The sequence below is a fragment of the Neovison vison genome, chromosome 12, assembly GCF_020171115.1.
Source record: "Neovison vison isolate M4711 chromosome 12, ASM_NN_V1, whole genome shotgun sequence".
NCBI classification, from domain to species: domain Eukaryota; kingdom Metazoa; phylum Chordata; class Mammalia; order Carnivora; family Mustelidae; genus Neogale; species Neogale vison.
Genome location: NC_058102.1, coordinates 5327753 through 5353872, shown reverse-complemented (window position 1 = coordinate 5353872; position 26120 = coordinate 5327753). Strand labels below are relative to the sequence as shown.

General features: G+C 43.4%; 1 protein-coding gene across 3 annotated transcripts in view; it reads right to left on the bottom strand.

Moving 5' to 3' along the window:
* The window catches only part of EFCAB6 (EF-hand calcium binding domain 6), a 229542-nt gene that overhangs the window by 104942 nt on the left and 98480 nt on the right, over positions 1-26120 (bottom strand). For all 3 annotated transcript variants that reach the window (XM_044227789.1, XM_044227791.1, XM_044227790.1), the window contains exons 12-17: positions 18723-18833; positions 15470-15632; positions 9743-9910; positions 6647-6706; positions 6397-6557; positions 1022-1195 (exon numbers count right to left, since the gene is read on the bottom strand). In XM_044227789.1, the coding sequence (XP_044083724.1) occupies positions 1022-1195; positions 6397-6557; positions 6647-6706; positions 9743-9910; positions 15470-15632; positions 18723-18833 (837 nt within the window). The remainder of the gene's footprint in view (positions 1-1021; positions 1196-6396; positions 6558-6646; positions 6707-9742; positions 9911-15469; positions 15633-18722; positions 18834-26120) is intronic.

The following is a 26120-nucleotide window of genomic DNA, read 5'->3' as shown; positions in this document are numbered from 1 at the left end:
TGCTTGACTTATTTCACTCAGCATAATCTCTTCCAGTCCCTTCCATGTGGCTACAAAAGTTGGGTATTCGTCCTTTCTGATGGAGGCATAATATTCTATTGTATATATGAACCATATCCTCTTTATCCATTCATCTGCTGAAAGGCATCTTGGTTCTTTCCACAGTTTGGCGACCATGGCCATTGCTGCTATAAACATTGGGGTACAGATGGCCCTTCTTTTCACTACATCTGTATCTTTGGGGTAAATACCCAGTATGCAATTGCAGGGTCATAGGGAAGCTCTATTTTTAATTTCTTGAGGGATCTCCACACTGTTTTCCAAAGTGGCTGCACCAACTTGCATTCCCACCAACTTTCTCCACATCCTCTCCAACACATGTTGTTTCCTGTCTTGCTAATTTTGGCCATTCTAACTGGTGTAAGGATTCAAATAAAACCACATTGAGATACCATCTTTTAAAATTTTTAATTTAAATTCAATTTAGCTAACATGGAGTATATTATTAGTTTCAGAGGTAGACTTTAGCAATTCATTAGTTACATGTAACACCCAGTGCGCATTTCATCACGTGCCCTCCTTAATGCCGTCACCCAGTTCCCCCACCCCCCATTCCCCTCCCCTCCAGCAACCCTCAGTTTATTTCCTGGAGTTAAGACTCTCTCATGGCTTGCCTCTGTCTCTGTTTTTCTCTTATTTTATTTTTCCTTCCCTTCCCCTCTGTTCATCTGTTTTGTTTCCTGAAGGTCCTGGGTTCTTAACCCAGCACGGACACCAAGTCTGTGAGTGACCCGAGGCCAGTCCGCAGACCTCTCGGACCTCAGTGTTTTCGCTTCCAGAAACCCAATCATCCCACAGATCTCTGCTTGCTCCCAACTCCCCTGACCCTCATCACTGTATTCATAGTTTGCCATTTTTCCTCATTTAAACAATAAAGTATTACAACACTCGGTCAACAAATACTGACTGAACACCCAGCCCATGTGGTTTCCGCGTGCGCTTGCATTTTGTTTCGCTTTACCTCTCCGAAACCTCCAGCTCCTGCTCCCCCTCTTTTTGAAAATGTTCGCTTAACAGCTGATCCTTTGGGCCACGAACTGGAGAAACGGTGGGAGGGCCACTAATTCCCATGCATTCCAAAAATTTCTTGTAAAGGATTCTTCCCGAAGCAGTATCCTGAAACTTATTGCAGAGTCTGAATTTGAAAAATTAGAATACACCCATTAGGTTGGCTGAAGTTAAAAGCAGCGGCCCTACTGAGTGCTGACAAGGATGGGAGAATCCACAGCTCTCTCCCACGGCTGGTGAGGTGTGGAACAGCAAAACCAGTCTGGAGGACACCCAAGACTTTATGTCTTGACTATACCCTCACCCAGAGGACCAGCCCTTCTACCCCTGGGCATCTGCCCAAGGTCAATGGAGACCTATGTCCACACAAAGACTTGCCCAGTATCTAGATCTTTATGTGTAAGAGCCAAACACTGGAATGTCTACCAGATGAGTAGCTCCATAAGCCGTGGTAAGGAAATGGAATAGTCCCCAGCAATGAAAGAAACCAGCTGTGCATACAGGGAACAACGTGAAGGAGATCTCAAAATCATGATGCTTGGGGAACAGAGCCTGACAAAAAGAGAACATCTTGCATGCTCTCATTGATATAAAACCCTAGAAAATGGAAAGTTGTCGGCAGTGACAGAATGCAGATCAGTGGTTGCTGGGGCTGTGGGAGGAGGCCACAAGGAAGCTTGAGGCGGGGGGAAAATGTTTGCTATCTTAATTGATAGCCCGTGATGGTTTCATGGATGTATACACATGATGGAGATGCTCAAACATATCATTTAAATATACAGTTTAGGGGCACCTGGGTGGCTCAGTTGGTTAAGCATCCTACTCTTGGATTTTGGCTCAGGTCATGATCTCAGGGTCCTGGGATCAAGCCATGCATAGGGCTCTGTGCTCAGCGGGGAGTCTGCCTGGGGATTCTCTCTCTCTCCCTTTGCCCTCCCTCAGCTCAGATGCACACGTGTCTGAGTTCTTTCTAAAATAAATAAAATCTTTAACAAATAAATAAATAAATATGTATGTGCAGTTTACGGTTTGTAAAGAATACTGCAATAAAGACATAACAAATGTAAAAATAATTTTTTTTAAAAATTGCAAGTTCTGGGGTAGAGCTGTAGAAGTACCTATACCAGAATTTGGGCAAATACAAATACTTTAGAAAAATGTAGGCAATCATCAATATGATAAGAACTACTTCCCCCCCAACCTTTTGTTTGTTAGTATTCTTCTAATCAAAAAGTTGCACATACCATACCCACTGTAGCAAACTTGGTAAAGCCTGAGGACCAAACCAAAAATTCCACACGTCTATGAAAATCCACAAGGCAACAGAGCCCAGTGGCTACAGGTGTGGACCCTGGAATCGGCCTCCCTGGGTTTGAATATCAGCTCCGGACTTCACAGCCCCATGAGCGAAGGCAGCGTTCACGCAGTCTGATCTGTGGCCTGTCCCAGGACACCAGGGACGCCCAAACCATTTTCGTATGGACACTAGGAAGTCATTTGCCTTTTCTGCCCTGCACCTCACACACACACACACACACACACACACACACACACACACACACACCTGTGTGCTGGGTTTTTCAGAGGCCACATGACGTGTGACCACTGATGGAATGTGTACTCTGAAAGGCTGTGATCTCTAACATTTTCTAAGGCTGTGGACATGTTTCGGGTGTGGATGAGGAGCTGGAGTGAGTTTTCGGAGATTCGCTCAGTTTCCTTCCAGCCCTTGACTAGCTCATTACAAGTTACCTTCGGTGACCACCTGCTATAATTTCTGTAACCTCCTTATCATCCAATAAGTCATTATTTGAAACCGCCATGTTTCCCCTGAGCCTACAGGGAAACCCAACAAGGAAGTACACATTCATTTTCTGCAATAACATTTTTAACAAATGTTAAATGTTTTGTTGTTGCTTACAACAAAAACAAATGTCCAGTTTTAATTTCCAATCTAGTCATACTGATTGATACACTCCATACAAGGAAAAATTTCCGAGGTCCCCAATGGTTGTTAAGCCCATTCAAGGATTGAGAACCGCCAACCTGGGGCAGGTCTCAATCCTTTCTCTGCCTTAGTTTCCTTGTCTGTAAAATGCACGCACCTCAGACGATCACTACGAGGATTAAGAAAGAGGATCCATAGACAGCCTTTGCACAGGGACAGGCTGCATGTCCACGAGCTTAACAAACCGTGCTGTAATAGACACGGTTATTCTGCGGCTGCTTCGTGCACAGCGAGGGGCCATCAGAAGTGCAGGCCATTGCTGTAGCTGCTTCGGGACGTACTCATGCTGCCAGATGCTAAGCACCTCTGCGTATTACAGCTACCACTGGGAACGGACTAGATACCCCCGCCCTAGGGAGCCAAGAGGCCAGGAAAGCGCCATTCCGAACTGAGGGAACAGCCACCCAGAAGTGCAGAGGCGAGAGCTCAAGCTATTCTGGAAAGGGAAAGCAGCTCAGAGCCGCAGCGGCCGAAGCAAGTGTTTTGAGCTCAGCGCCCGGTGGAGGCTCCATGTCTAGGCTCTCCTTTGAGCCTTACGGCACTCTCCGAGTAATGCTGGCCTGAGGAAAGGGAGGCTCAGAGTGGGCATGTAACTTGTTCAAGTGCACATCTAGTTCAGGGCTGAGCTGGGATTTGTAAACACAGGCAGTCTGGGTGCAGAGCCCGAGCTCTAGAAGGTGCAAGAATCACGAGGGTCCTGGGAAGCCACTCTTAGAAGCATCTGGATGCTTTCCTGATGGCAGTAGGACACCGGGGTGTTCTAAGCAGGGGTTTAACATGACCAGATCTGTAGCTGAGACACAGAGGCCTAGGATGGATTAGGAAGGCTTCCATCTCGAATATCCAATTGCCTGCATGACCAGTCCACTAGATTTCTTTCTTTCTCTCATTCATTCATTCATTCATTCCCTCACTCAACACTGAAGAAGCCCTGAGCATGCCCTAGGGAATGTTCCAGCCCAGGTACTAGAGCTTCAGGAGTGAATCCAATCCTCAACACCGCGTTTCCCACACTCCTGGCGTGCTCACTGGCACCTGCTGGGTCCACCTTGACCCTCCCACCTTGAGGGGCCTGCTCTGGCCCTTCTCTTTCCTGAGGCCTTGCCTGCTAAGGCTATAGCTACGATTCATGTGAGTGCTCATCTCCCTGGCTTCCTGGGTGCTGCCTGAGCCGCTGACCTCCTCCTACTCCCCGAGACCCCCAAACTGCAGTTTCTGGGCCATCACCCTGACCTTCTCTGCCTTTCTGGCCAGGTCACTGATGAGCTGCTGGTGTTCTACCAGGTCCTACCCCTGCCCTCTTGCCCCAGATGGTCCACTACCTGCTCCCAGATGGACACTGGGAGCCTGAGCTGGGAAGGCTCAGGCTATCAACATAAGGAGAATCGTGTCTGAGCCCAAGTTCTCTGCGAGTCTCCTGCTGGAGTTTTCACTAGACGTGCTTACTCCTCTGTGCTTCCTAACTGGGCAATGACACTGCCTCTGGCTGTCCCCTCTCCCATCCACCTCCATGTCCAGTGTCCCTGAGTCCTGTCCTTCTGTCCAGCTGATGGCAGAGCAGCCGCCCCCTGCCATGCCACTGCCACCCCTGTGCCACCCACCTGTCCCTGTCCTTGCTCTCTGTCACAGTGCTTTCTCCTCACTGAGGCCAGAGCAACCCTTATAGAGCACAACCTTATATAGAGTATATTGTCCCCCACTCCATCCGAGGCCACCTAATAGGTTCCTCACTCCCTGGGCTGTGCTTCTCCACTATGGCTGCACATCAGAGCCGATGGGGACATCGGTATGACCGTGCCTGGCCCGGCCTGTGAACACGGCATGGGCGTTGGGATTTTCAAAGCTCTCCAGATGATTCTCAGCTACTGATAGGGAACCAGTGCCCTGCCAGATGACCCCAGTTCCCATCCCTCAGCATCATCTCCCTGCTGCTCCTCCCTACATAACCGCCTGCCCCAACCGTCCTCCAGGACTTGCCGCTCGCCAGCTGTGCGCCTACTCTCTGGGCTTTGCCCCACTATCCTACATCCTGACATATCCTTCCCTTTCCCCTTTGGACTCAAGCATCACATCTGAGAAGCTTCCCGCATTCTGTCCTGCTCAGCTATAAGTGAGTGCTCCAAGGCCAAAGCAGCTGAAGCCCCTGCACACTGGCTTCTTGCCCCACCCAGGCCCCCTGAGTTCCCTCTAGAACTCTCTCTCCAGGCTTACTCCCCCAAACTCCTGCAAGCTGGCCTTTCTGCAAATGTTCAGTAAATGGATGACCGCGAACACCGAGCTCTGTGCACCTCTCTGCTCAGGGAAGCCTTGGCCTCACCCTCCTCCTCTAAACCCTTCTTCTCCTGCCAAAACCAACCACAGGAAAAATGGGTAATGAAACATGAACTTCCCAGAAAGGAGACTTGAGTGGCCAACGGCTACCAGTAGATTGGCTCTGCCACCTGAAATCAATGTAATGTCATCAAAAGCAACAAATACAAGATTTTCAACATTCCAGCCAGAAGGACTGAAAGAGAATGAGGGTAACTTTCTTTCCTGCGATTCAGTGGACTTCCCCCTGATCTCCCGGATCACTGTCCACGGTGGGAGGCACGGACCCAGCAGTCTATGAGGTCGAGTTCTGGATGACAAGCCGGAGTGAGTGCATGGCAGGACTTCCAGGGGGTGGTGGCAGCGGAAGCAGGATTCCAGCTGCAGGTTCTCAAGGTCACTGTGGACAGGGAAGCAAGCAGGCTCTGGGGCCCAAGGGCAGCCGTGAAGAGGGTGAACAAAACACACAGCAGGACCCTCACAAGGACCTTCAAAAGATACTTTGCTGTTCTTTCTTTTAGGATTCCTGTCCCCTGGGATGCCTGGGTGGCTCAGTGGGTTAAGCGTCTGCCTTCAGCTCAGGTCATGAACCCAGGGTCCTAGGATTGAGCCCCGCTTCGGGCTCCTTGCTCAGCCGGGAGCCTGCTTCCTCCTCTCTCTGCCTCTGCTAGCCACTCCTCCTGTTAGTGCTCTCTCTCTCTCTCTCTCTCTCTCTCTCTCTCCATGGCCTCCTAGCTCTGTTCCTGTGAATAGGAACCTCACTTTTTCAGACCTTGGTGTCTTGTTCCACGGAAAGGAATAACAGCCATCTTCCGTGGCTCTTCTTGAGAACTAAATCACAGAGCACATACCATACTCTTGACCCATGGCCTGGGTTAGTAAGGACCCAATAGACAGCAATTATCAATATTCCCTATCGATATTGCAAACACACGTAGAGAAAGTTTCACGATTATAAAGACTTGATGAAAAACATGACCCGAATTAATTTCACTACAAAAAACACTTACTTCAGTAAATGTTCGATCGTTAAAAACGGGCAGAAAATGCGCATGATTTTCTTGAAATTATTTCGACCAATGAGCCCCGTGTCTCCGAGGTCATAGGACTGCAGCATTCTGCAGAAGGCTTGGAGATTCCTAGTAATCGAGTCCTGAACAGTTTTTTCCACCTAACACAAAAAACAAACACATTCACCAAGCGGCACCTTTGTAACCTGAGCGGTGGCGTCCTGGATCCACATGGGAAAGTGTTACTTACTGAATCCCAAGCCGGGAGGAGAGGTGCTGAGGTGTCTGTGCAGGCGGAGAGTTTTCGTATCTAATTGGGAAAGAGAACGTGTGTAGGTACAAGTCACTCCTCAAGGCAGTAGGAGCTTTGGAGGCCGACAGACTCAGACTGGCAGCTTTGCCCCGATGCACCAGTTAACTCTGCGATCATGAGCAATTGGGTTTGCCCCCTGGTCCCCATCTGGAAATGGGGATCATAATATTTAACTTGCACTTAGTTTAAAAAAAAAAAAAAAAGGTACAACAAACACGAAAAAAAAAATCTATCACTTGGCTTAAAGAAATGCAGAATAAAAGAATAATGAGGCGGCGTTTTTGCCTCTCAGAATGGTAAAAATGTAAAAAGGAAGCCAATTGCCTGTGTCCACAAGGTACCTGTTTGGTAACATTAGACAATATGATACCCTGCGTGCCATGGGACAGGAGTGACCGCCTCTGGCGAGTCTGTTCCCCTGGCAAGGGAATAGATCTAGAAGGAAATTTATTTTTCACCATGTTCCCTTTTGCATCTTTTGCATTTTATATCTTACACGTATATTCCTCTTTTAAAATAATTAAAATAGGGCCACCTGGGTGGCTCAGAGGGTAAAGCCTCTACCTTCAGCTCAGGTCATGGTCTCAGGGTCCTGGGATCAGGCCCCGCATTGGGCTCTCTGCTCAGCAGGGAGCCTGCTTCCCCCTCTCTCTCTGCCTGCCTCGCTGCCTATGTGTGATCTCTCTCTCTGTCAAATAAATAAATAATTAAAATAATTTCAAGAATAAAATGGGATATTCTTTGACCCAATCATTTCATTTTTAGAAATTTGTATGAAAGGAATAATCACAGAATGGACCAAAAAAGCAGACACTACAATACCCATTTTAGCAAGATTTATAAAAGGAAAAAATAAGGACATGTAGATTACAACAGGGAAGAGCTACTCTGTATCTTTTAAAATCATACAGCATGGGCACCTGGGTGGCTTAGTGGGTTAAAGCCTCTGCCTTCGGCTCGGGTCATGATCCCAGGGTCCTGGGATCTAGTCTTGCATCGGGCTCTCTGCTCAGCGGGGAGCCTGCTTCCTCCTCTCTCTCTCTGCCTGCCTCTCTGCCTACTTGTGATCTCTGTCAAATAAATAAGTAAAATATTAAAAAAAATAAAATCATACAGCATAATTTTTCCTGACAGTGTTAAGGACATGCTAGTTAGGGATAGCACCAACTGCAAAGTCATTAAATAGAGGATTTCATTTTAAAATAAAATAGATATCATACATGAAAGTATGCATCCTATCTTCAAATTGCATACATTAAGTACGTACCCCTTTTGTGTATCAGTTATACTGGCCTAAGGCTGAAAACAAGGTGTGTGCTGGAACACAGGCTCAGAAGAACAGACCACAAAGTCAGTCAGTGTGTAACAATCCCTCCGTGTTAGAACTAGTGGTGATTTTCATTTTCTTCTATTTGCATAACTGTGTTTTCTCATTTTTCTCCTTCATTCCTGTATGTTCACTCACCATACTGTTTTGTAAGTGATCCTGGCCATGGGTTAGCCCCCATGGGTACAATGGCAGTGAAAACAGAATGATCTCTGTCTTCGTGGAGGCACGACCACATGATGACCAAGTTGGGACACTGTGACTGGCAGGTGTGTGAGGCCAGGGGCCGCCAGACAGGCTTCAGCAGAGGCATCCCTGGGAAGACACTGGGTGCACTGAAACCTGCCAAAGGAGTATGAAGGGAATCCTGGCAGGAGCCATCCTGGATGCAGGAGGGACCTGGGGGACCTGAGGATCTGAGCTCACATGGCCCACGAAGATGCCGGGCACCGGTCAGCAGGGCTGGACCACCAGGTTAGGAACCTTGCCAACCAGGTTAGGAAGACCTACTTTCTCCTAGAGCCCGACAGCCACACAAGGGTTTAAGGCTGATAAGGATATGGTTTGTATTAAGCAAAGATCGTGCCACTTGTCACGAGAGCAGATTGTTTACATGTCTGTTTTTTGTCTCTGGAGAAAAAGGATAATTGTGTGCAGGGTTGCTGTGATGGCCAGAGGTCATAGTTCTCAGGAGCTAACACAACAGAGTTCAGGATAAGGTACAATTATTCTTTTCTGTGTGTGAGGGCCCTGGGACTTTCTTTTGAATTAGGGTTCGAGAAGGACCAAATGACATTGGTTTAGGATGTGGTCACCAAATTGCCCAAGGGGGGTGCTCAGGAAATCCTAGTATTAGGATTGAAAAACGAATTCGTACCTGCTAAAGGAAGCCTATAACAAACATTTCAAAAAGAATCTGTTCATGCCTATCGCATACATTACATGACACTAATCTAATTTTTTTCAAGTTCTTAAAATATTCAAGTGCTAATCACTACTAAAGTTATAAAAGCATTTCTAATAATAAAACTCTGTCAACTTTTCAAAAAGCAAGTATGGATCACCAAAGGCAATAAGCAGTTATTTTTTAAAATGGGGAACTAACAGAAAAACTCTGAAAATATTAATGAGAACCAGAGGTGTCATTCTCAAACATTCCCATGCGAGACATGGAATTGCAGGAGGGGCGCCACCAGCACGCTGCGGAAAGAAGATACGTCCTGCACACTTAGGGGCTCTCAGCCCAGGAGGGGTTTCCGGAAATGCCAAATATCACTCTTTAACAAGATTTAGATACTGAGAATTAACATCAAACAACTTAAACAGTTAACTCTTACTTGAAATGAAAATTAGAGGCACCTGGGCGGCTCAGTCTGTTAAGCATGGGATTCTGGACTTTGACTCTCGATTTTGGCTCTCAATCTCAGGGTTGTGAGATTGAGCCCTGCATCAGGCTCCGCACTCAGTGCAGTGTCTGCCTGAGATTCTCTCTTTCGCCTTCTGCCCCTCCCCCTGTGTACGCACACGTGCGCATGCTTTCTCTCTCTCAAATAAATAAATCTTCCTAAAAAATGAAAATTAACCCAGCTGAAGAACAGGAAGTCCTTTATTTAAGACTATTTCAGCTATCGCCTCTATTTCACTAAGAATACTTAAGTTTCCCACCATCAACAGAAAATCAAACACGGAGTTGTCATAAAACTCACCTTAGGGCTCTCTTCAAGCTGTTCGATAAGCGTGTAGATATTTACCCATCCAGTGTGCCCAGGGTCAAGTGTTTGCATCAGTTCTTTGAATTCTGAATCACTGATTTTTACAACCATGCAATTTAGAAGACGTCGCAATTCTTCCCCGATTATCCGTCCATCGGGTTTCTGAGCATGAAGTGCATATAAGAGAATTTTTTTTAAAAAAAGGAAAAGGGAAGAGAAAGCATTATATATACTAAACATCGTTGAATAGAGTGAACTCTGGCCCAACAGAATCATGATGAAGCAAGAGTCCCTTGGGCGGTGGTCACTAGATAACACTGGGAGACAAGAGCAGGGTATTGGGTGGCTGTGCCAGGGGGATGCTGGAACTCCCCAGGGGCTGTTCCCACAATGTTCGTCTATCGGGATGTAGGCGGAAGATGGCCCCAAGTGAGGAAAGAGGCCAATCTTGCGGGCACAGGCTGACCGCCACCTCTAGACAGGCTAAGAGCTGGCTGTCACAGCTCCTCCCGCCCCAACCCCACCTGAGGGCTATGGGGCTCAGCAGCAAAGGGCACACCACTTCCCGGCAATTCAATTACGACTTGCCAATTTACTAAAAATATTAATTATGCTTATTTTCACTCCCACCAACCTCATCCATTACATAAATGGACAATTACTTAGCAAGAAAAATTTCAGCCATGCTGCATAAAGAAAACATATTATAAGCAAAATACTGTGAGGCAAATTCTTCCCCCAGAATAAAAAATTACCAATAAGCAAATTAATATCAAAATAAAAAGACTATTTACTGGAAAAACAGGGGAAATAAAGAACCTCTACCTCCCTCACAGAGAGACACTGGGACTATTAATGTGACAATGGGGCTAAGTCATAAAGCAGTGTATGAACGTCAGCTGTTACTTTGGGATCCAAAATCAAAATAGGAATTAAGGTTGTCTTAGGGAAAATAAAATAATTTAGAGGATATACACCTGCTTGCTTTTTTGGTTTGGGAGTGACCATCAAGTTTTTAATGTCCAAGTAGAAAAATTATGATTCTTAATAAATTTATGGCATCATGCGACCATCACCATCTGCTTCCAGAACTTTCCATCATCTCAAAAGAAACCTCATGTCCGTTTCCTCAACCTAAGGTAGCTTGCATTTGCTGTCCCTCTGTATTTGCTTTATCCTACATATTTCAGGTAAACAGAAGCATACACTATAGGCATCAGTATGCATTTGCCGCTGCATGGAAGCTGAAGCCGTGAAAGCTTAGCATAACATTTCTGAGGTTCACCAGGATGTATCACAGATCAGTATTTTGTTCTTTTTTATCCTTGTTATTATTCCACTGTATGGAGATGCCGCATTTTGTTACACTTGATCTTAGCCAAAAGGCCAAGAAGCGATGCCGCATTTTGTTTATCTTACCACAAGTGGGTAAGCGCTTGGGTCATTTCCAGTTTGGAGATTATGAATCACGTCGATATGAACATATGCACGCAAGTCTTTGTGTGTAGACATGTGTTTTTACTTCTCTTGGGCAGCTACCTATGAGAGGAATTGCTGGGTCACGTGGTGCATTTGTTTAAATTTTAAAGAAGGGACCAAGTTGTTGTTTCAATGGCACCTGCAGCACTTCACAGTCCCCCCCGCACGAGGGCGCTCGCGTGTTCCATCTCCACATCCTTGTCATACTACCGTGTGGGCTGTTTATTGTCCTCCCAGAGCTGAAAGTCTCAGGGCGCTTCTGGTTGGCATTTCCCTGATGTCTCACGACATTGACCATCTTTTCATGTGCTCGCTGGCCATTCACTTGTCGTCTTTGTTGAAACGTCGATTCAAATGTTTTGCCCCTTTTTTACACTGGGCTATCCTCCTCCTGAGTTCTGAGAGTTCTCATGTAGTCTACATGCAAGTCCTTTACCGGATATATCATTTGTATCTATTTTCTCCCAGAGCATGGCTTATCTTTTGAAGCCCAAATTTTTAATTTTGAGAAGTTCAATTTATGGGGCTTTTCCCCCCCTTTTATAGATGATGATTTTAGGGTCATATCTAAGACATCCTTGCCTCCAGGCCACAGAGATTTATGCATATGTCTTGCTATTTTAACTTATATTTAGGTTTATGACCCATTTTTAGGTCATTTTTATGTATGGGGTAAGGTAGTTCATCTTTTTGCAAATGAATATCCAGTTGTCTCAACACCATTCGTTGGAAAGATGACCTGTTCCCCCAATGATCCTGTAAAAGATGAACTAACTGTGATTGTCAGCACTTATTTCTGGACCCTCAGTTCCATCCGTCAATATGTCTCTCCTTGTGCCAGTGCCACACTGTCCTCAGACCACAGCTCTGTACTAAGATTCAAAATCTGGAAGGTTAAGTGCTCTAACTTCATTCTTCTTTTCCAAGATTGGTTTTGGCTATTCAGCAACCTTTGCATTTCCATATGAATTTTCAGATCAGTTTTTGTTTCTGCAAAAAAAGCCAGTTGGCATTTTAATGGGGTTTGCAGCACTTAATCTATAGATCAATTTGGAGAGAACGGCCATCTTAATAAGATCAAGTCTTCCAATCCATGAATACAGAATGTCTCCTCATGTATTTACATTTTATTTAACAGTGTTTTGTAATTTTCAGTGTACAAGTCTGGCACTTTTGTTAAATTATTACTAGGTATTTTAGTCTTTTTGATGCTATTGTGAGTAGAATTGCTTTCTAAAGTTCAGATTGTTCATTGCTAGTTTATAGAAATATAATGACTTTTGCATATTGATCTTCTATCCTGCAACCTTGATGAACTCATTTATTATTTGTAGAAGGTTGTGTGCGTATATCGCATTGTCTGTGAATAAAGACAATTTACTTTTTCCTTTCCAATCAGGATGCCTTTTATTTCTTTTAGGATTATACTGTCTAGAACTACAGTACAATGTTGCATGGAAGTAGCAAAGGCTGACATTGTTGTGTTTTTGATGATTTGGGGGGTTCAGTCTCTTACCATTAGCTGTGGTTAGCCGTTAGCTATGGGTTCACTGGAGATGCCTTTCATCAGTTTAAGGAATTTCCCTGCTATTCTTGGTTTGTTGAAAACTGCTATCATGAAACAGTGTTGGATTTTTCAAATACTTTTTCTATATCTATCAAGAAGATCATGTGGTTTTGTCCTTAATTCGATTAATATTGTGTACTCTATTAATTGATTTTTTGGTAGTCAAACCAAACATGCAATCCTGGGATAAAACCCACATGGTCATAGCATTTAATCTTTTTTGTATGTCACTGAATTTGGTTTGATAATATTGTGCTGAGAATTTTTACAACAGTATTTGTGAAGGATACTGGTCTTTGGTTTTCTTTTCTTGTGGTCCCTTTGTGGTCTGGCTTCAGTATCGGGGTAATATTGGCCTCAGAGAATGATCGGGAAGCATTCCTTTGTCCTATATTTTCTGAAAAATTGTGAAGGATTATTATGACTTCTGTAAGTAATCTTTGTAGTCTTCAATGCAGAGAGTTTGCACATCCTTTATCAGGTATGTTTCTAGGCTATTTGATTTTTTTAAAGATACTGTTGGAAATTTTATTTTAAGAATTCCTTTTCTAATTGCTTACTGTAGTTTATAGAAATAATATTGATCTTTGAATACTGATCTTGTATCCAATGACCTTCTAAATTCTATTATTAATTCTAATACTTCCTGGAAGATTATTCTGGACTTTCTATTTAGAATACCATGTGAGCTACAGATAATAACACTGAGAGTAATATTGGATGAACAGGCAGGGTACAAATGGTTTCTGGGTGGGTAGAAAGGGAGCCACACCAGGTTTAAATGTAAGTGGTGGGGTGACTGGGTCCACTAGAGGGAAGGTGGCAAGGTGCAGCGGTAGCACGTACTTGGGATGCATGGTGGGAGCAGATCTAAAGCAGTCTTTCCTGTAATAGTCCTACACCGCTCTCTACAGCAGGAGAGAGACCTGCTTCCCACCATTGTCCACTGCACCCAGGCAAAAATGCCTTCTCCTGCCTCCATCTGGCTCTCGCCCTCTGCTCTCCTCCTTCCAGGTCCCAGAATGTGCCCAAGACCAAGGTACATGGTGGGGAGTGGAGGGGTTGGGAGTCCCACTTGGTAACCAAGCACTCTGCGACTCTAGGGCAGCCGATGGTCACTGCTGTTCTGTGACCCTCCAGAGTGTGAGCTCATCATTGGCAGGGACTTTGCATTACTCATGTATGTGCTCAGTCTAAGTGCCCACGGCCTGGCCCAGCGCGGGACAGGCCCTCCATTCCTCACCCACATGACGTGTTTGCTGATCGGTTCTGTCTGCGGAACAGTACATCAATGACTGTTAAATAGTTCAATATTTGGAGTGGTTAGTCTGATTACAGTCCTCCATTAACGGAGATGAGATTTCACTATTTTTAATTAAATTACTTCAATACAGCACACTAGGTCCTGAGGTGGGTAAACACAAAAGCCTTCATTTATCTCTAAGAGGAGGCCCAGCCCGCACACATGCGGGCAGCTCAGCCCAGGGCACCACGGGCCTGTCCTGAGCAGCTGGTTTGCGCCCTGCCTGCAACACTCACTAGCTGGGAGCCTCAGGCTGGGTACTTACTACTTATGCTCCCTTTCCTTGGCAAATAAGAGCAAAATGAGAGGATCAAATGGAGATCAGTAGAGTGTCTTCCTCCCAGAGGTGACGGGAGGCTGAAGTGAGTGAAGACAAGGAAATCACCAGAGACGGTGCCCGGCACGTCGTAAGCGCACAATCTCATCGTTCATTCAGTAGAAGAGACCAAGTCACACAGGTCTAAAGATTAATTACAGCAGGAGGGCTAGCTGAAATGCCTCCATAGAAAATAGAACCCCAAATCTCTGAGTCTACGCTATGCTTGGAAACCCTAGGCAACGGCATTCTGGTTCGACGGAGGCTAGGAATCGCCAGCACAGAGAAACCCTTGAACTTTTGAGGTCTACCTCTGTCTGGGCCACGGGGCCTCCTCCCCAGAAAACCACCCTGTGGCCATCCTACACGAAGACTGCCGCTGAGGCCAACTACCTCCTCTTTTATACGCGGTCCTACTTGAGTCGGAGGCAAAGCAAGTCACTGGACCCCTCCAGACTGACTAGATTCAGTTATTGAATGTACTTAGTACATAACAAACGTGGGAAATGTCACACGTGCCAAAAGTATCCAAATGCTGCTTTCTAAAATAAACATTAAATTGGGAGAGGAGCTAACATTTCGAGCAAGTTACAAATTCATGAATTAGCCTCTTCTCTGCAGGATAATTACATCAGGCAAGAGGCTCTTTGGAACTAAGGAAATGTTACTGGGATGGGCTATACATTGTCATGAACTCACACAGTCTAGGCTGGGGTGGGGAAGGTCCAACAGGTTGGGATTACTCATTAAACAGGGAACAATGGGCTGTCACTGCATCCTCAATGACTTTGCCAAGCTCTGTTCTCATCCCCTGACATCTCCCTCCCTGCAGTATAGCACACTGTATGTCCTCTGATCCCCCCAAACACACTCAACTCCTGAAGTCCGGCCTTAATGCACTAAGCACTCGGAATAATTCCTAGCATAAAATAGGAGCTCAAAAAATGTTTGTTGGCTGGATATATGAATGAATATACAGTTTTTATTGGCCTTGTTCTGAGTGTTCGCATTCTGAGAAACTGAGGTTTTCCCCAGAGAAGGGTTTCAAAATCTTACAGTGTTGGCCATCAGGAGTGCTTTCTTCAAAGATGTACAGTGATCTTCGTGTCTAGACAACTTTGTGACAATGTCTTCCTTGCAAGATTGATTTCCGGAGGCCTCGTGTCTAGACAACTTTGTGACAATGTCTTCCTTGCAAGATTGATTTCCGGAGGTGATGCTACAGAAGAATGAAGAGAAAAACAGAAAGAAGTTTCTGAAAGTGTCATGTGGTGGTGCAGACCCACTGCTGCTCAGGTGACGTGGTGCCTGACCAGGGAGAGGGTGTGAAAGCCCTTAGCCTTGCTGTGCCGTCACTCCCCCCTTCCCACACCACCTAACCATGGCCAGCTAACCGTGGCCCACTAACCGTGGCTGGCTGACCGTGGCCAGCCATCTTGCCAGTCCGTGCCTTTGGTCTCAAAAGAGTCCAGACAGGGGCGCCCGGGTGGCTCAGTCAGTTGGGTATCTGACTCTTGATTTCAGCTCAAGTGATGATCTCACTGTTATGAGGTTGAGCCCTGCATGGAGCCTGCTTGGGATTCTCTCTTTCCCTCTAGCTCTGTCTCTCCCCTCCCCTCTCGCTCGTGTGGCCAGGAAAGAGAGCACAATCACTGCTGAGACCATCACTTCCCTGTGGGTGCGGGCAGCATGCTGAGGCACGCTCACCCACATGATAACTGAGGGCACATGCTTCCCGTGGTAAAGTAGGGGAATGTCGACCTTCACAAGCTCCCCTTCTCTGTTGACAATGGCCATGGCCACCTACATTATCGGACCCTCTCCCTTTCTTGCTTCTTCCATCCATGCCCTGAGCACAGGGCCACCAGCCCAGACGTGGGCTCTTGAAGGCCTACGATCACTGTCCCTGGAGATCAAAGCCAACTTCACCCTGATCAGAAGGGGACTGCAGGGTCCCGTGATACCAACCTACAGATGCTCTGGCCGGCCTCTGCTTTTCAGTGTTCAGTGAGACAGGATGACATTCCCCACTAAATAAAGAAGGGTAGTGAATCAACTGAACGATTCTCACATTCGGTTGGGGATTTTATCGCTCCATCCACATGGCCATCCTGGCTCTTCCCGGTGGTACAAAAACATATAAACACACACACCTACTACCATCTCTAAGAGACACATAAAGTAGCAGAATTCCTGAGTCTGAGTTACTCATGTGACTCACTGGAGCCTGGTGTTGCTACAGATCACTGGCACGGGAAGGAGAAGAAGCTTCTGCAGTAATTATTACCTTCTACAGTACCACTGAGTACTTCTTTGTACTTCTTTGGGGTGTGTGTGTTGGGGGGGGGGGCTACTGTCTCACGCACTGTGGAATATTTAGTGGCACCCCTGGTCTCCACCCACTGGATATCAGGAGCACCCCCATCCCAGCTGTGACAACCAAAAATGTCTCGTGAAATTGCTAAAGGTCTCCTGGGGGGTGGGGATTGCCCCCAATTGAGAATCACTGTTTCAAAGTAAATAAAACTCATATTTTAATTCTTCCCTATCTTTCAGATAAGAAAATCATTAAAAACAAACAAACAAACCAGAAGTAACTTCACTTAAGAAATAAACTCAGAAAGTTGCATCCCAGGAATGGAGTGGGGGACGGAGGGGGCGGGGAGGGAACTCTAAATCCTAGAAGGCTGGTAACCAGGGCAGTTCACCAAATATTTGTAAATCCCTGAGACAGGAACAGGACCTGGTGAAATGGGACTTAGCCCTGTGGTATAGTTTGCTTTACAATAGCGCCTAGTGCTTTCGATGAACGTGCCGAGATGATAAAGCCTGTATTTTTCTTTAAGAGTCACATAGGGCAATCAAGGCAGGATACACACCAACACCAACAAAACACTTCTTCGAGCAAAGGCCTAAACTCTAAAATATCATATTATTAAGTATTTTCTTTACAGGTTGGCCCCTGTCACAGTTTATGTGATCATGAAATCTGAGGTTATAATAGACACTAGAATGAAAACAGAAATAACTCAAGGCAAATAACATTCCTGACGCACACTATCCGCACAATGCAGAGAGGGGCTGGGGAACAAGTGAACGTGGGTTGCTCCCTTCTAGAGAACACTTAACCAAACATGCTCATACACAACTTTACAACTTACAGCTCAGTGTAACATTGGCAGTGTTGATGTGCATTATCTTGAACGTTCCAGCTCTACTTCTGCCTCCACTCACTAAGCAGAAGATCTACTTAAGACCCTGATAGTGTTATTTTTTTCATCTAGAAGCTTGAAATAATAATTATATTCACCTTATAGTTGAAGGCCATTTTAAGTAAGAGTAGTGTATGAGAAACAATTGATACACTGCAAATCACTACAAAAAGTTCATAATTATACAAGGAAGACGAATTTGTCTTTCAAAAAAATGGCAAAAAAGTAATTCAGATATTCTCTAACATTTTATAGATTCTGATATGCATAACTAAAATTTAGTTCTTTTTTAAAAAAATTTATTATGTTACATTAGTCACCATACAGTACACATCATTAGTTTTTGATGTTTTGATGTCGTGTCCCATGATACGTTGTTTGCGTATAATACCCAGTGCTCCATGCAGTACGTGTCCTCCTTAATACCCATCACTGGGTTAACCCATCCTCCCAACCCCCCTCCCCTCTAAAACCCTCAGTTTGTTTCCCGGAGTCTCTCATGGTTTGTCTCCCCCTCTGATTCCGCCCCCCTTCATTTTTCCCTTCCTTCTCCTAATGTCCTTCCTGCTATTCCTTATGTTCCACATATAAGTGAAACCACATGATAATTGTCTTTCTCTGCTTGACTTATTTCACTTAGCATAACCTCCTCCAGTCCCTTTCCGATGGCTGAGTCCTCTTCTATTGTATATATGAACCACATCTTCTTTGTCCATTCCTCTGTTGAAGGGCATCTCGGCTCCTTCCACAGTTTGGCTATTGTGGACACTGCTGCTATGAACACTGGGGCGCATGTGCCCCTTCTTTTCACTACATCTGTATCTTTGGGGGTAAATACCCAGTAGTGCAATTGCTGGGCCATAGGGTAGCTCTATTTTTAACTTTTTGAGGACCCTCCATACTGTTTTCCAAAGTGGCTGCACCAACTTGCATTCCCATCAACAGTGTAAGAGGGTTCCCCTTTCTCCACATCCTCTCCAACACTTGTTGTTTCCTGCCTTGTTAATTTTTGCCATTTTAACTGGTGTAATGTGGTATCTCAATGTGCTTTCAAAATTTAGTTCTTTTATTTGTATTATTGTTATTTTTTTACATACCTATTTCTTTTTGTCAGGGGAACTGTACTGTTGACTTCCATCCACTGGGACTCATAAAGCGATGTTAGAAATTGTTTCCAATTGATTTTGCTGGTGGTTTTAAGTCCAAATCTGGATTTAAAAAAATAAAAATATTATTTTAAACATTTTTTCTATAATGCTGCATGGATTAGATATTTAATATTAAATTGAAGATGGCAGCAATGAATTTATATGAAGTTTCAAATCTAAGGTAAACAAAACAATTTAGTAAAATTGTACAACAAATTGACTTTCAGAAAGCAAGGAAAATCAAGCTGATTCTATATCTCCATTTCTCTGCTTTCCCTTAGCAGGAGCATACATTGAAGGAAGAAACAAGGGATTTGATTAAAATTCTCATGTCCATGAACTAAGTCTTTCAAAGTCACTATTTGGAGAGCCCAGTCACTCTGGGAGGCAGAATAAAGACCTGGAAGGCATCCACATCCTAACTGCTGGGATCTGTGAGTATGACCTCAGAGGGCAAAAAAGGACTCCGTGGATGTGATTAGAGGCGTGGCCCCAGACACGGGAGGGCACCCAGCTTAACCAGGTGGGCCAATCTAATCATAGGAGTTCTTAAAATTGGAGCATTTCTCCCAGCTGCAGCCAGAAAAAGATGTGAGGACAGGAGATACGAGGACAGGAGATGCAACGGCAGGAGAAGGGCCAAAGCAGAGACAGCAGATGGAGGAGAGACCACGTGCCCAGGAACGCAGGTGCCTCCAGAAGCTGGAAAAGGCAAGAAACAAACTCCCTATCTCTCCTCTAGGCTTGTGGCACTTTGTGATGGTAGCAGTTGAAAACTAGGACAGATTTTAAATCTCAGCGAGAATAAGTAAGTGGAAAATTATTCAAAAGCAAACTGGCAACATTACTGTAGCCCCATGGCTCGGGGTGCGGGGATTTTGGCATAACAAGATGGCAGCGGAAGCAGCCCGATGGGAGCTTGGAAAGACCAGAGTGCAGCTCCCTGCTCCTTCATTCCTCACCCTTGTCAGGCAAGTTGCTCACTCTTCTGATTCTCTATTTTTCTCATCTATAAAATGAGAATAATATCATCTACTGGGAGGGTTGCTTTAAGGATGAAAGCTACTAGATCAAAAATCCCCGCCCACAGTCCTGGTCACCAGCAGGTGTTCAACCACATTCCCTTCCCCACTGTCCATGTGACTTAGCCACTAAGCATCATCCAAGCTTCCATAACAGGGTGGCAAAAAGAATTTGGGCTGAGATCCGAAAACAACAGTTATGAGATGCAAAAGTGGAAGACACCACAAGACAGATTACCCTGCTTGGATGGCTAAAATTAGTGGCTGTAAGGAATTCGGTCTGTGTGGATCAGATGTGGGCCATGTGAGAAACTGCAAGTATGCATGTGTACACACACACATATGCACAGGGTCGTCTGGCCATACTGGCCCTTCAACTCTTCTGAAGGGTTATGCTTTTCCATGTCCTAGGTCCCTCACGCTTGCTGCTTCCTTTGCCAACTGCCACACTCCCCACCAGTCTTCCCAAGCTTTAGTGAATTCTGCACCACTTTCAAGTTCAACTTTTTCATTACTTTCTCAAGGAAGCCTTCTCTGATTTCCATAACCAGGGCCCTTTGCCTTTGCCTAGAAGCACTATGCCTCCTTCCTTTGCAGCATTTATCACTAAGGATTAATACTATTAGTATTTAATATTTGTACAGGTCCTTGATCATGATTGTGATTATAGCACCTAACACTTGATAAATGGTTATTACTTCTACTTCTGCTCTTAGCACCATGTATGCGTTCATGAGAAAGAGAGACATTGATTGACTGATTTTCATTAGCTATGCATGGCAACATCAATAAGTACACTGTGACAGTGGTCTAATGCTCAGCTGTTTACATACAAAACAAAGTTTCATCATTTTTTCCCAGCCTGCCTTCCCCACCTTGCCCATGATTTTGATAGTTTGTTAAAACTATCTCTTTTCACCATAAATTTCAGCAAGTCAGAAATTAATTTTTATAGTGGAAACACTGTGCCCACCATTAAAAGCAGAATAAGCTTCATATAGTACATTTAGGAAATTACCTTACTCTCTAGGGGGAAAAAATCAAATTAGATCTTCACTCCATACATTATACCAAAATAAATTCAAAATAGATGAAGGAGTGAAATGTAAACACTTGGACCATTAAAAAAGGAAAATCCAGGCGTATATTCACCTGGTATTGGAATAAGAATGGGTTTTTAAGCAGTATTTAAGAGGGGGTTCACAAACCTCCCTAGTTAATAACATCAACATAAAAAATTTCCATACACCAGAAATACTGAAACAATAATTTAAGAGCTAAACAACAGACTTGCAAAGTTATCATAAATATGCATAACAAATTGCTAATTTTCTTAAAACATTAAGTGCTTGTACAAATTAATATAAGGAAAACTAAGACTTGATTTCTTCTTCCAGTGATAGCTCAGGAAGATCCTAGTAGACCAGTTCCCCTGCCGAGACTCACAATAAGTGCTAGGTGTAATACCAAAGGCAACTACAGAGTGAACAGAAGTGGGCACATTCTGGTAGGGAATCCACACAGAGAGTAGAGGAGCTGTGAGTATTTTCAATGCTTTCAGCCTGAGGCTAGGCACTGCAGCACAAGGGGTGGCAAGGACATCAGTTAAAAAAAAAAAAAAAAAGAAAAAAGAAATAAGAAAAAAGAAAGGTATGTTCTGGAAGACTAGAAGACAAAACCCAGGTGAGCCATAACCCTAGAGAGAAAGAGGAAATCCTGGAAGAGAAGGAACGAGAGAGGGATTCCCGAATTCTGTCCTACCACATTTCTGACTGGCTCTGAACCTACTCAGTATTGCTTAGCCAAACACAAAATATCTGAACTAAGATCAGAGCTGCCACCCAAGAAACAAAATTTGCAGTTTGAGTCCAACCAAGATAACTGCCTGTAAGACAAAAGAAAGGGCATTCATCGAAAAAATAGTAACAAAATTTAGTCTTCACAATTTAATATTCAAAATGTTGAGCACATACACACACTCTCTCTCTCTCTCAAATAAATAAGCCTTAAAAAATAAAAATGATAAAAGAAAAGATAAACTAAAACTATAGAACATATTTTACAAAACAGGAAAATGGAACATTACTAGGCAGAAAAGTCTGACATACATACAATTAGAATCGGAGAGGAGAGAATGAATGGGGCAGAAAAGAGTATCAGAAGACAGAACGGTCAAAATTTCTCCAAATTTGATTAAAGATATCCATTTACAGATTGAAGATGTTCAATAAAAATCAAGTAGAACATGCATGAAAAAGGCCATGTCAAGGCTCATTACACAGTCAGATTCAAGGAGTAAATCTTGAATGCAGCAAAAGAAAAATTACTCATCACATGTAGGAGGGCAACAATTTAACAGATGACTTCTCATCCAAAACCATGGAAGCCAAAGGAAGTGGAACAACATCATGAAGTACAGAAAGAAGAGAAATCACCCAAGAATTTTCCAGCTAAGAAAAAATCCTTTAAAAATGAAGGATAAATGAAGACATTTCTAAATAAAAGAAAGCTAAGGGAATCCATCTTTAGCAGGAAGTTTTTCAGGCTGAAGGGAAATGATAGTAGATGGAGACATTAACTCCTCAGAAAAGAATGAAGTATCAGAAATGGTAAATATTTGAAAAAATACAAAGCCTACTTTTTTCCCTTGCTTTTTCTCTTCTTAATTTATTCATAGTTATATAAAGAAAATAACATTGTTTTGGGAAGTTTATTACATAGATAAGTATACCACATATAATACCTACAGTATAAAGGAACAGGGCAGAATATAGATTCATATTGCTTACATAGGTTCTACATTTTTTAAAAGATTTTATTTATTTGGCAGAGTGAGAGAGATCACAAGTAGGCAGAGAGAGAGGGGAAAGTAGCATCCCCCCCGAGCAGAGAGCCTGATACGGTGCTTGATCCCAGGACCCTGAGATCATGACCTGAGCCGAAGACAGAGGCTTAACCCACTGAGCCACCCAGGCGCCCCTAGGTTCTACATCTTATGTGAAGTGGTACAGCGTTAATTGTATACCGGTTGGGAGTTGTAAAGATGTACACTATAATCCCCATGAAAAATTATACAAAGAAGTATAGCTTAAAAGACCATAAGAAAATTAAAACTGAATTCTCAAAAAAAATTCAATTATCTGAAAAGAAGAAAAAGAGCTAACAAGCAAAAAGGAAAAACAGGAGACTCAAATCCAAATACATCAGTAATTACTTTGAATATTAATGGACTAAACACAACTGGATTTTTAAAAAGAGATCCAAATTTGTGGTTTCACAAAAAAGGCACATTTACTGTTTTGTTTTTTGAGAGAGGGAGAGCGAGAGAGAGCATGTGCAAGCAGTAGTGGGGGGAGGGCCTGTCGGAGGGGGAGAGAAAAAATGTTCATCAGGATCCACACTTAGTGGAGATCATGACCTGAACCCAAGTCAAGAATCAGACATTTAGCCAACTGAGCCACCCAGGCACCCCAAAATGCACATTTACTCGAAAGACAGATAGGTTGAAAATAAAAGGACACTATCTTAAGCCACATGATCAAGGTCAACCTCAGTAGTGACAAGTCACACTGATACTATGCACCCTTGGTTTGAGGTGACAAGAATGGTACTTTACCTCTGTGGTGTCCAAGAACACATTGTCCCAATCCAGTCAGTCAAATCCCAGTTGAGAGACCCTCTATAAAATATCTCACCCATAATCCTTAAAACTGGCAAGGTCATGAAAAAACAAGGGAAGTCTGAGAGAGTGTCAGAACCAAAAGGAGCTTAAGGACACATGACTACTAAATATAATGTAAATTAAACATCTAAGTAAGTGGGAAGATATACCATGCTCATGGAGTAGAAAACTGAATACGGTTAAAGTGGCAATTCTCCCCACTGTATTCACAATCAAATTCCTAACAGGCTTTGCTTTTGTGTTTTTTTTTTTAATATTGAGAAACTGATTCTAAAACGTAGAGAAAGGTAAAGACTCTAGAATAGTCCAACAATTTTGAAAGAGAAGAACAAGTCTGGAGGACTTGCACAACCTAATTTCAAGACTTAACAATTTAGCTACAGTAATCAAGACAGTGTGGTATTGATGTGAGAATAAACCTATAGATTAATAGAAGAGACTAGAGTCCAGAAACCTATTCACTCTTATACAGTCAACTGATTTTCAGCAAAGGTGCAAAGTAGTTCATCAGAGAAATGACAGCCTTTTGAACAAATGATGCTGGAACAACTGGATATCTAGACAGAAAGAGAGTGAATCTTCACCCTTACCTCACACTATACACAAAAATTGACTATAAATGGATCTCCCATAAAAATTACCCATAACAAATTTTTAAGTAGAGAAAACATATTTCATCAAAATTAGAAACTTTTGTATTTCAAAATACAAAAAAAAGCTACGAAAAGAGAAAAGCCACACTGAGAGTAAATATGTGAAAAGATGTAGCTAATGAAGAACTCACATCTAGGATATATAAAGAACTTTTGCAAATCAATAATAGGGAAATGAACAATCCAGTAAAATGGACAAAAGACCTGTACATATACTTTTTAAAAGAATATACATGAATGGTCAATAATCACATGAAAATAGGCTCAACATCGTTAGTCATCAGGAAAATGCAAATTAAACGAAATGAAATACCTCTACACACTACTAGAATGGGTAAAATTAAGAATTGTGGTAATACCAAGCATTAAGGAGGGTGTAAAGCATCTGGAATTCTTGCATGTTACTGATGGAAGTGCAAAAACAGTAGTTACTTCAGAAAACAGTTTGATGGTGTCTCATAAATGTAAACATACACTCAAACCTAGACTCCAGCAATTTTATTATTAGGTATTCACCCACGAGAAATACAAACATGTATAAGCCCCAAGAATTGTAAGTGTTTATATAGTATCTTCCCTAATGACCCCAAACTGAAAACAACCCAAATGTCTGTCAACTGGTGAATGGATTAGCAAATTGTGGTAAACAAATATGGTGGAGCACACCTCGGCCATTAGAAATGTAGGGGCTCCTGGGTGGCTCAGCGGATTAAGCCGCTGCCTTCGGCTCAGGTCATGATCTCAGGGTCCTGGGATTGAGCCCCGCATCAGGCTCTTTGCTCAGCGGGAAGCCTGTTTACCCCCTCCCTCTCTGCCTACTTGTGATCTCTCTCTCTGTGTCAAATAAATAAAGAAAATCTTAAAAAAAAAAAAAAAAGAAATGTTGGGATATGCAACAGGATGGATGCATGTTGAAAACACGGTTAAATGAGGAAAGTAGTCCAACACAAAAGGGTACAACCTGTATGATTCCATTTATGACAAAATCCTAGAAAAGCCAAAACCATAGTGACAGTGACAGAGAACCATCAGTGGTTGCTGGAGCTGAGGGTCGGAGAAGGGAAGGGTTGGTTACAAAGAGCCGAGAGTAGAATTATAGGATCATGAAAGTATTCTACGTATTGACTATGGCAGGGGTTACATAAAGATATACAACTGCTAAACTCATTAAACTGTGACCTTGAGAATGAATTTTATTTTAGTAGCTTTTACTGGAGTAAACATTTTTTTAAAGATTTTATTTATTTGATAGAGATCACAAGTAGGCAGAGAGGCAGGAAGAGAAAGAGATGGGAAGCAGGATCTCCACAGAGCAGACAGCCCAATGTGGGGCTCGATCCCAGGACCCTGGGATCATGACACGAGTCGAAGGCAGAGGCTTTATTTAACCCACTGAGCCACCCAGTACTGCCCCTGGAGTAAAATATTTTTAAAACACTGAAGAATATCAAAGGTCACAGACGAATAATTATTCACAGACAAAGCACCTAAAACCTATAAACATGAAAAATGTGCAAATCAACAGCAACCAACGACCTGAAATCAAAACAATAGTGAGCAACTTTGCTTCTACCGGTCATTTTCGCAAGGATCTATACGTGGCAATGTGGAATGTCAGCAAAAAGGCTCTCATCAGCCACCTTCATAAGAATAAATTAACACTTCCAGAAATGCATTTGAGCAATATGTAACGGAAACCTTGGACATGTTCAAACTTTGGACTCAGGAGTTAACAAAACATGTAGCCATTAAAAATTAACTTCAAAGGCTTTCCAAGGACATACACAAACGCTCCTGGTAATAATACTGTGTCATAGGATCTCAACAATGTTAAGTGTGCATGGTGTCTGTGTACGTGTGCACACAAAGAAATTCTGGAAGGAAATATACTAAATAAAATACCAGTAGCGGTTATCTCTGGCTATTACAGTAGTGGGTAATTTGTTTTTTCTTCATGGTTCCCCTATTTTCCAGTTTGAGCTTCCAACTT